Raw genomic sequence first — 12,095 nt, 5'->3', positions numbered from 1 at the left:
ATGAGCCTTAATAAAATTTATAGTACAAATAATTATTTTTCCTAATAAAAATGATGAACATGATTTTGAGTGTACAGATAAATCTTTTGAATATTTTATATTTAATAAGAGGAATATTAGGGTACCAGCAATTTTGGTGTTTTGTAACCATCAATTGGTTATCAATAGTGTTTTTAATGGTGTGAGATTACATCTAATGGTGAGAGAATACTCACTTTTGTTTTGATGGTTAAGTGTTGGCCAGAAAACACAAAAATTACTTCCCCTAAACTTTTCCATAAGTAAATAGTATAATAAAAGTATAATTTGTAGGATAAAGCGTTATTTTGCAATGCAGATTGGTATGGGAAGCGCGTTGGAAACGCTGTGCGGACAAGCCTTTGGAGCAGGGAAACCAGAGATGTTAGGTGTGTACATGCAAAGATCATGGATAATTCTGAACACCACCGCGCTTCTTCTATCCCTTCTATACGTATTCGCACGGCAGATCCTAAAGGCAATAGGAGAAACCACCGCGATCGCCGAGGCGGCCGGTGTTTTTGCGTTGTATATGATCCCGCAGCTGTTTGCCTATTCCATGAACTTCCCCATCCAGAAATTCTTGCAAGCTCAGAGCAAGATGATGATCATGGCATGGACCGCGGCGGTTGCATTGGTAGCGCATGCTGTGCTTAGCTGGGTACTAATGTTGAAATTGGGGTGGGGCCTGGTGGGTGCGGCGGCGGTGCTCAACGCGGCGTGGTGGTTCATGGTGATAGTTAAGATTGGTTATGTAGTGTGTGGGTATTGTGGTAAGACTTGGAGAGGCTTCTCCTTCCAAGCGTTTCAGAATCTTTGGGCCTTTCTTCGTCTCTCATTTGCCTCCGCTATCATGCTTTGGTGCGTTACACCTTTCATTATATGCGCAAAAATAAATGGTCAACGAATAAATCATTATTTAATTATTAATTTAATTATTTTATGCATAAAGTATTATTAAAAGAGTTACTGAAATTAGCCAAAAAATTTTAAAATTGAATATTTTAATTTTTTTAAATTCCAAAATGTATAAAATAATCTTTATTATTTACTTCCATTATATAATACAATCTTTTTTATTAATAGCTAACAATGACTGCGGATGTAAAGCGTTAGCTTGCATACATGGTTATTAAGTGATCATATGTGCAAGTTTGACATATCAATCTGAATGAAGTACAAAATAATTCCCAAACAATTTAAAAAATCTCAAAATAGGTTTTGAAAAATTTTTAAAATTTTAAATAATTCTTTCAAATATTTTTAATCATTTTCAAAATTCAACATCTTATAATATTTTTATTAATTAGAATAATAAAATATTATTAAAAAATATATAATAAATAAATAATATAAAAAATAACAAAATATATACTACCAAATAATTTTATTTATTAATACTAAAATGTCATAAGAAATACTATTATTTAATTATTTATATATGACACTTACATCGATATAATATAGAAACTATAATAATAACAACTAAATCTAAGGAGTTATTGTATTATGAAGACTATTATTTTATGGATCTAAACTTTTAAGATATTAACACCAAATAAATTTAAAAAAATATTCCTAAGTAAAAAAAATCTATTTTTTTAGCATAATTGCTAATTGTAGTAGCACAAACAACTTCAATTGCAAATCTATTTTGTGCAACATTATTACAATTAATGAATCTCAAAACTTTTTAAGAAATATGACAAACACAACACTTAGATTTGCTAAGACATCTCTTCTTCAAGTGGTGCAAAGTATTAATAACTTCACATTGAAATTTTGTAAATCACTACATTGACCTTGTAGTTAACCAAAACTTATAAATTTGACTTTATAGATAACTTAAAGAAGTGGCATTATCAAAATAAGTGAAATTATTATTTTTTCAATTTATAATATATAATCATATAAATATTGATGTGATGTGATATTTTGTGAGACTCAATGAAATTGAAATAAAACTATCACTTGCTTGATTCAAATTCTTTTGTTTTCATTTCGGTGTTTAGCACCACTAATTTAATTTTAGTTTGAATCATTTATTCTTTTTTTTTTCCTTTTTGTACTATTTTATAATTTTTTTAAAACATTCTTCTTTTCAATTACAAATGTGTATGTCTTCATAATGTGTGCATAATTTGAGTGAAAATAATTTTAAGATATGTTCATTTGTTTTTGTACTATTTTACTTTTAACTTTTTCCATTTTTTTAACACTAATATTTTATTACAGTATAGTGTATATTTCTCCACAACCTATGTATGAGTGAAAAAGAAATCTAAAATCTGTTTAATTTTATACTATATGAAACATTTCAAGTGCATCAGGCAGTACTGGTGCACCAGTTGTTTTAATCGTTGATTTCAATTAATATATATTATATATTTTTTTTATAATTCAGATCGATGGTTAAAACAACTGGAACACCGGTACTCCCGGTGCACTTGAAATGCTTCCTATTCTATATATGCATGGTTTTATTGGAGTGTGGTTCATTCTAAATTAAATAGAATAATGTATAATCCTTATTTACACACATTGAGTTGAACATTTAAAACTAACAAATCTCATAGCCTCAGCCTTATTAAAATTTTGTCTCCGACTTGCTATTATTTTTTATATTTATGATAATTGAATTAATTTAAAATTTAAATTTAAATTTGTGAAATACTTAGAAATATAATTATTAATATTATTTTTTTCTATTAATTTAAACTTTTGAGACAGTTTCATGATAGAAATGACTGTTCTTTATGAGGTTTCGGCATATATTAATAGTTTCTTTTTGCTTAAAAATCTTGGAGCAGCCTAGAAGTTTGGTATTTCATGGCCCTGATTCTTATTGCCGGTTATCTCAAGAATGCTGAAGTTTCGGTGGATGCCATGTCTATCTGGTAAGTGTGGTCACTCACATTTCAATAATTCAAACAAGTGCTAGAAAAATATCTTCTTTTCGCTTACGTTGAGTTAACTCAAACACTTCATTTGTCTAATATTGATCATTTAATTATATTTGTAGCATGAACATACTAGGATGGATGATCATGCTAACCTTGGGAATGAATGCAGCAGTAAGGTTTGGATTTAATTGGTCACACATGCACACGATAATATGCATAAATGAAATTAATAACACTTTTGTCTACTAAGATATATACTATTCGAAGAGTTTCAAGTGTACCTAGAACACTGGTGTTTCAGTTATTTTAACCGTTGATCTGAATTATTAAAAATATATATTAATTGAAATCAACGGTTAAAATAATTGGAACACCGGTATTCTCCATATACTTAAAATTTTTCTTATACTATTATGCTATCAGAAATTACAAAAATATAGAAAAATATTACCTTAATTTTGACCAATACTTTAAAAGAACCCGGGATATTTCTGAAAAATAAATGGAAAAGATATGATATTACCATTAAAAAAATGAAGTCAGGCAATTTTGGTGCAGTGTGAGAGTGTCAAATGAATTGGGAGCTCGTCACCCAAGAACGGCGAAATTTGCTATAGCTGTTGCTGTGATTACTACACTTATGGTTTCTTTCGTGCTCTCCATGGTTCTTGTCATCTTCAGAAAAGAATACCCTTCATTGTTTACAACGGATGAAGATGTGAAAGAGCTTGTGATAGAGTTGACACCCATGTTGGCGTTGTGCATTATAATCAACAATGTGCAACCAGTTCTTTCAGGTGTGGCTGTTGGGGCAGGTTGGCAAGCTACTGTTGCTTATGTCAACATTACTTGTTACTACTTAATTGGTGTTCCCCTTGGACTTTTGTTAGGTTTCAAACTTGACTTGGGTGTCATTGTGAGTATCTTCCTCTCTATCATGGATTAATCAACTTTCTGTTTATATTTAGTTTAGTGGTGAAATTTTAAATATATGTTTAATGTGTTTTGATGTTTTTTAGGGGATTTGGTCTGGAATGATGTCAGGGACCATCCTACAATCTTGTGTGCTATTTTTTATGGTCTATAAGACAAATTGGAATAAAGAGGTAACGTTGTTTTTTGCAAATTGGAGTAGTATATATGCATATATGTAGGTGTATGATTTTGCAAATGCATGCAAGATGAAGGCAAAAATACTTGAGCAATGGTATACATAAAAATATTTCAGTAGAGACTTAACTAATTAATTTTAATCTTGTGTGCAAATGACAGGCCTCTCTTGCTGAAGATAGGATAAAGAAGTGGGGTGGGTCTAAAGATTCAGAAGAGAACTTGATTGCAAATTAAAGCATGATCATCAGGAAACATGAAAGTGCTGCAAATTAAATACTTTTGAACCTCGAAACTTTATCGATTTTATAATCGGTTCAATTTTTAGAACCTTGCTTGATGCAAACGAATAATAATTATGCAAAACAGTTTTCAACTAGTATTTTTACCCGTAATATTATTACGGGAATATAAGTCTTTTAAAATTACGTTAAGTCCTGATATTATAGATTATGACACGAAAAATTTATAATATTAAACTACTTTTATAAAATGGTATTAAGGGACAAAAGTTCTCGTCGGCTAAAAAGATCAGAATCTTAAACAAAATTAAATAATAAATTTTTTAGTTATTATTTGGAGGAAAATATTTGATTTCAATTGCAATGAGAGAGTGACATGTGGCACATTTTGGCCTTAAAATTAGTAATATATAATAGATATATAAATATAATATATAATATAGCTATATTTTAATTTTAGTATTTCAATTTTAATTTTAATTTAATTTAAATATAATTAGAGAATGTTATATATGTTGTATATTTTGATTGTCAAATTCGTAATTAGTCATTGATAATGATATATAAGAGAGATAGAGTGAGTGAGAAAATGAGAGAGATAGAGAAAGAAAGAGAGAAGAGAGGAGAGTTCTTTGATTTTGGAGAAAAAGATTTATTTCAATTGCAACGAGAGAGTAACATGTGGCATATTTTGGCCTTAAAATTAGAGATATATAATAGAATATATAATAGATTTTCGGTTTATAAAAGATGAAATGAAAGAAGAAACTTGTTATTCCAAGAACCAGAAGTGGTGGCGTGGACTCATTATTATTCCCCATTAATTGGGAACGTTTCTCTAGTTGAAAAGGCTCTTTTGCACAATTGTTTCTATTGTTTTCCTTCCCTCCACTTTCTTCTTTCACTTTGACTGTCATACATCTAATATATTAGTCACTAGTTAATCATTTGAGACTACTAATGGAAGTTGCATATATGTAAGAATAATACTTCCGGAATAATAACATTACTATGATATGATGCTTTTTTGAATATATATCCCCATATCAAATATATAGAGATAAGCCTCAATGTAGTCTTTGAAGTTGCACTCGAGTCTCATAGTAGTCTCTAAACTTAAAAGTTTCTTAGAGTCATCCCCGAACTTGCACTCCGGGACTCAAAGTGGTCCTTCCGGCAATTTCAGCACACGTGGCGCAACCGGAAAGCTTAGCTGGCAGCGTTGGTGACACGTGGGACTCACAACGGCTAGCTGATGTGGCAGAGTAAACTCTTCCGACTCAATTTGGTCCCTCAGGTGAAATTAAAACCCTAATCCCCTTTTTTGAAGGCCACATTGTTCACTCTGCTGTCTTCTCATCGGTGCTGTGTTTTTCTGTTCTCCCTCTCTAAAGCCCGAAGGTTATGGCTAGTACGAGCAATGCAGTTGGGAGCTCGAACAACCCACGATCGTTTGGAAGCATCATGAGGAGAATGAACAGAAACAGAGAAGCTCGTTTGCCAGAATGGTGTGCATGCGGGTCGAGACCGGTGCTGCGGTGGTCAGGGACGGATTCTAATCCAGAGAGACCGTTCCTGGGTTGTCCGAACTACAATGTAAGTATTATTGTTGTTGATTGCTGTATTTATGGATATAAATTTTGCTGATTGAATTTTCTTTGATGTGCAGACTGTGGGTAAGAAATGGTGTGGATTGTTTATGTGGGTTGATAAAGTTTTGGAAGATGCCATGCCATGTGATGATAGAACAAGACATTCAGTTGATGATGAAGAATGGAAGATGAAGATGGCTTGGAAATTTGGTAAATTAGAAGATGAAATTAGGGTTCTGAAAATGGAAGGAATTTTGATGTTTGTGTTCATGCTGCTGATTGTAATTGGTGTTCTTGTATTAAAGCTGGATAGACAACAGGGTCAACTGTATCTAGCAAAAAACAAATGACATGCATGTTATATGCATTCCTTGTTCATGTACTTGTTTCTATCCTTTTGTTTGAAAGAAATGGAAATTAAAGTGTTTGATTATATGCATACTTTTGTTCCTAGACTTCTTTTCAATGAAATAGAAATGGACAGGATTTGAACTACTCTTAAGTTTGTAACAGAGGATAAGATATAAACAAAAGGCTTAGAAAACTCAATTCAATAAAGTCATAATTCATAATTCATATTGGTAATGTTTGACTCAAAAAAGACACAATATAGAGCCAAAACACTAAGTATATCAAAGTTGTTGACATATTGACCTGATAAAATTCAAATTCTAAAATCCCCAACACTGGGACAATATTTTAGGCATTGTAAACAACATCAGCAAAATAGATAAAAAAAAACAGCTTGTTTTTCCTAAATATAATCATCCTAATCTTCATTTTTTGTGTTTGGGTGCCTTGAATCCAGGGTTGGACACAAACTTCATAAAATTTGCAAGCCTTGTAGCAGTTTCCTGTGTTGCACCTTGCATAGGGCCACTTGTTCAAATACTCTCAGGCTTCCTTATTAACCCTTTCAATCTTTTTGATGATATCAAAGAAGCCATCTTGGCTAGTACACCTTGCACAATCCCAAAGTAGCCCTCTAAGCTGGAGATCCTTCCATTGCTTATTGAAGTTCTTCCACAGATGCCAAACACAGAATCTGTGATGGACATCTGGAAAAACCTCCTTAACTGCATTTATAAGGCCCTGTTTCAGATACCAAAGAAGGGGTCAGATAGTTGTTTTCAGGCAGCAAAACTGTCCCTACAGTTATATAAGTGACATCAAAATAGTCCCTGGACTTGTTCAAGTGACATCAAACTAGTCCCTAGACTTATGTAAGTGACATCAAACTAGTCCCTACACAGCACTGTTACAAAACATTATGCAGAACAGGATAAATGAGTAACAATAGATTGACAGAACATTATGCAGCATATAATCAGTCCAGGATTAATTCTGCATATATAGACACCAGCCCAGTGTATTAACATCATATAATCAGTCCAGGATTAATTCAGCATATATAATCAGCAATATGTGCCTTAAATCAAACTGGCAAATAAATCACAAGGACAGGCACCAAACTTCACTCTCCGTGTAGTTCCCCACAAAACCCAAGACTAAGACCCTTTTTTTTTTTTTTTGCAACTGAGGGAAATATATATATACAACTACAACTTACTACCAACAAAAAAAGGCACACAGAAATAAAGAAAATCTGCCAAATTTGGAGCTAAAGTAATCACTAACTAGAGAGGTTAAAAAACAATAAAATAATATACAACACCTGAAGGTGGAGATGAAATAAGAAAAACCATCTAGAAATAGTAATGGTAAATAGTAGTTAATGATCATAGCATTGATTCAGTCCTAATCTTCTTCTACCATTTCATCATCACTTTCACTCTCTCTTTTTCATTATTTGACAGTTGGCAACAAAAGCACCACTCCCTTACTTTTCTACTTCTCCTTCTCTCTCTAATATTTCACTGTGCTATATTATCACTATATTCAAATTAACAATATAAGTTAAGTCTTCTATTATTTTGTGCTTTTTTTTTCAAAATTTTTATTAGAAAAGGTTATTGTGGACCGGGGTATTGAATAGAGTGCCTAACTTTGTTAGTTGTTAACTGTTAAATTATATGATATTTCACCTTTATTTTGATCATGTTGCTAATGATTTGTGTCATGTGAACATAAGAAAGTGTGAAATCAAGAACATTATTTTGGTGTAACTAAGGATAGCAGTTCTCTAGACACTAACTTCAATCTTGATGGATCAAACCATTCAAATTTACATACCCTTTCCCACAACTAATCCACTAGTCCAGACCAAATTCATCAAATAATTTGACTATTCCAATAGCTAAGTTAACTTCATTAGCAATTGCAAAACTTATTACTTTATATTACTCTAACTTATGTATGCAAGAATCCTTTATAATCACACACTCAGTTTAACTAAACAGCATTACATATTACATTCATTTTAACTAAACCAACTCAATACAAAGAAAGGCAATTAGGTAAATCAGTCAAATTCAGAATCCATTATCAGAGTTAAAAAAATTTTCAACTCCCAAAAGATCTTTACTTCTACTGTGATCATACAAACTCTGTTTAACAAATTCATTGATCAGAGTCATTGTCTTGAAACACATTAACAGTTTGAAAACTCCTCCACTAAGAGCAGTAAACTTTAACACATAAAGAACACGTTTTTATATCATCAAAACACAAGAAACGCTCCTACTCTACAATTTTCTTGGCCAAACCACTACGAAAGCCAGTAGTGATCAAACCCTAGCACAGAGAACAGAACAGAGGCATTCATACCCACCAATTACAATCGAAAAAAACGGCCTGAACTTTTGTGAATATTAGATTAACAACAATATCAAAAAACAGAGGAACCACATTTTTTTTTCATTTTTGGCTTACCTCTTTCAGAGAAACCAGGCTTCCCATGATTTTTTTTTTCATTTTTGGCAAACGAGCTTCTCTATTTCTGTTCATTCTTCTCATGATGCTTCCAAACGATCGTGGGTTGTTCGAGCTTCTAGCTGCATTGCTCGTGCTAGCCATAACCTTCGGGCTTCAGAGAGAGAGAACAGAAGAACACATCACCGATGAAGAGACAGCAGAGTGAACAATGTGGCCTTCAAAAAAGGGGATTAGGGTTTTAACTTCACCTGAGGGACTAAATTGAGTCGGAAGAGTTTACTCTGCCACTTCAGCTAGCCGTTGTGAGTCCCACGTGTCACCAACGCTGTCAGCTAAGCTTTCCGGTTGCGCCACGTGTGCTGAAATTGCCGGAAGGACCACTTTGAGTCCCGGAGTGCAAGTTTGGGGATGACTCTGAGGAACTTTTAAGTTCAGGGACTACTATGAGGCTCGAGTGCAACTTCAGGAACTACATTGAGGCTTATCTCCAAATATATACGATTGAAAGAGTATGGGGATATTGAATTTGTCCCCCCAATTAAACATGGAATATTGGTGTTGCCGAGAGTTCTGTTTCAATGTTAATTTAATTTACAGTAAAAATTAAGAAGTATATATATAACTCAGGCATCAGAAATAATCTAGAATCTTTAAATATGCTAATTATGCCATGAAATGACATTAATTAAAAAAGAATGATAGCACTTATCACATACATATACATAGCCACACATGCTACATATACTGTTAATTTGTTTATATCATTATTAACAAGAATTCATTATCATTCATGGTGATGGAGAACCGTGATGATGAACACTGCCAGTCACAGCGAGAGACACGGAAGTTTTCAGAGCAGAATCTAGTGACATCCCTTGTATAACAAGCCTGGGAGATTTCATCAGAGAGTTCTTCATTGAGTCTAAGAAGCTGTGGTACCTGGCCGGCCCAGCCATCTTCACCTCCCTTTGCCAGTACTCTCTTGGCGCCGTCACTCAGCTCCTTGCGGGCCACGTCGGCACCACCGCTCTCGCCGCCATCTCCGTGGAGAATAATGTCGTTGCCTGCTTCTGCTTTGGTATCATGGTACTTTTTCCTGGTCCAAGAATTAATTATTGTTATGCATTATTTGAAAACATGTAGATAAATTAAGAGTTATACCATCTGTACACTAAAATCAGCAACCAAAATAAGTTTTTAGTATAAAATACATGCTAGAATATAAATACACATTGAAAATAAATTAAACTACATATGCATTTATACATAAATACATTGGTGGTTGATTTTGTTGTACAAATAGCATTTTTGATTAATTTAACCATTCATTACCTTAAAATGTGGATAAAAAGAATTTTTTAGTTAAATGAGGATATAATTTTTTTTAACACTTGATGCATTTGCATCTTTGCTATATTAGCTAGTTAGTTTAAGTAGTTTTAGTTTAGTTTCATTTATTTTCTTTGAAATAAATAAGCAATTTTGTGAGCTTTTCATCCATGCATTCATGAACCAAGAACTAAGTGAAATTTGGCATAATCCATGTAAATGACTCAAGAAGTTTATATACAAGTTAATGTGAATGATTCCCTTGAAAATTATTGCATACGATGGCAAGACTTTGAGGAAAATCTTTTGGTTTATGTTAGGTAATGAAGCAAGTTGGCAACCTGGAAACCAAGTTGGCAACGCCAATGTGTGTGCCTGGAGCAAGGAAGAACAAGCAAGTTGGCAACGTACAAGTGTGTGTGCAGGAAGGATGCACGTTGTTACTGGCGTGTCTAGCAACAACTTGGGCAGCAACGTCAACAATTCTAGAGGGTGATACATTGCAAGTTGCCAACGCCAGGAAGCTACCAGAGGAGAAGGCCTGCACGTTGTTGCTGGCGTGTTTGCCAACAACTTGGGCAACAACGCCCATGCAAACTGGAGGAGAAGGCTTGCACGTTGTTGCTGGCGTGTTTGCCAACAACTTGGGCAACAACGCCCATGAAAAATGGAGGAGAAGGCTTGCACGTTGTTGCTGGCGTATTTGCCAACAACTCCAGCAACAACTCCAGAAAAAATTGGCAGCCTGACCTTGCCCTCTTCAATGGAGTATATCTTAAGCTAGAAAGCTCCAAATGAGGTGATTTCAGTGGCATTGGAAAGTAGACATCAAGAGCTTTCCAACCATATATCATAGCATGGGATTGGAGTTCATTCGAAGCTTCAAAAGCTAGCTTCATTTAGAGCCTCAGAAACTGAGCACGTTGGCACAGGCGTGTTTGCCAAAAACGCCTGCGATTCTGGCAGGCTGACCATGTCTTTTTCAATGGAACATAACTTGAGCTACAGAGATCCAATTGAGGTGCTTCCAATTGGTTGGAAAGCTGACATTCAGAGCTTTCCAACCATATATAATAGTATATAATGGAGCACAAAATTAAAGCTCAAATCAGAGGCAACTTCGGGCATCAAAACTGAGTTCAAAAAGGCAGAAAGGGTCAAGTGTTTAGCAACAACTTGGGCTGGCAACGTCCAAGCACCAAGTTCCCAGCCCAGGAAATTCTTGGGCATGTTGCCAACATGCATAAAGCTGGCGTGTTTTCCAGTAACGCCAGACCATTGGGCCAGAAGCGAGAAGAATGAGCTCTGTTTCCTCTGTTTAGCAACACTTCCTCCACTGAGCCAATATTCAACAAGGATAAAGCCCACATTGCTAACCCAATTGAAGATCTCCAAATGAGTCTTAGGATTAGTATAAATAGAGAAGGAGTTTTTAATTTTACGGTGACTTTTACTTTTACTTTTTAGACACTTTTACTATTACACTAGCATTTTTACTTTTTTTTTCTGCATCTCACCCGTCTTCTATTTTGTTTTTCTTGCAACTTTGAATTTCAGTTTTAAAGGAATACTTCTTCTTCTTCTTCTTCATTCTTCTCTACACTTAGTTTAATTTTCAACTTTTACATTTATTGTTGAATTTAGAGCTATGATTCACTAAACCCCACCTTCATTAGGGGGAGGAGCTCTGTTTATTTGAATGGGTTGATAATTCTTCTTTTCCTTCTCAATTCAAGTGGTTCATCCAAGAGGAAACTCTTGTTCTTCAAAGATTCAACTAAATTCGAGAGAAGGGTTGAATCTACATGAATTATATGGTGAACTTGAGAAAGGAGCCATGTAACTCAGTTTAGAGTTCATCCTTTCATGATTTCTTTGATCAATACACTTTGGGTTGGTATGTGAGATGTAACCTCCCTTAGTTGAGATCCTGGAAGATGTGTGGCCTTGGATTAGAAATTGAACTTCACCTCTTCTCATGACCAATTAGATCACGAGAGTGGCAATTGATTGTGTTGAAGAGAAATTGAATTGCCAAGAGATTGGGATTCAATTATTCACAATCC

General features: G+C 34.0%; 1 protein-coding gene across 1 annotated transcript in view; it reads left to right on the top strand.

The window, feature by feature from the left end:
* The window catches only part of LOC107641763 (protein DETOXIFICATION 29-like), a 5,582-nt gene extending 1,181 nt beyond the window's left edge, over nt 1-4,401 (top strand). The window contains exons 2-7 of the mRNA XM_016345230.2: nt 338-879; nt 2,829-2,915; nt 3,041-3,097; nt 3,480-3,837; nt 3,941-4,027; nt 4,194-4,401. Of these exons, the coding sequence (XP_016200716.1) occupies nt 338-879; nt 2,829-2,915; nt 3,041-3,097; nt 3,480-3,837; nt 3,941-4,027; nt 4,194-4,268 (1,206 nt within the window). The 3' untranslated portion in view covers nt 4,269-4,401. The remainder of the gene's footprint in view (nt 1-337; nt 880-2,828; nt 2,916-3,040; nt 3,098-3,479; nt 3,838-3,940; nt 4,028-4,193) is intronic.

This window comes from Arachis ipaensis, chromosome B05 (genome assembly GCF_000816755.2).
Source record: "Arachis ipaensis cultivar K30076 chromosome B05, Araip1.1, whole genome shotgun sequence".
NCBI lineage: Eukaryota > Viridiplantae > Streptophyta > Magnoliopsida > Fabales > Fabaceae > Arachis > Arachis ipaensis.
This window is presented reverse-complemented; position numbering and strand designations above follow the sequence as displayed.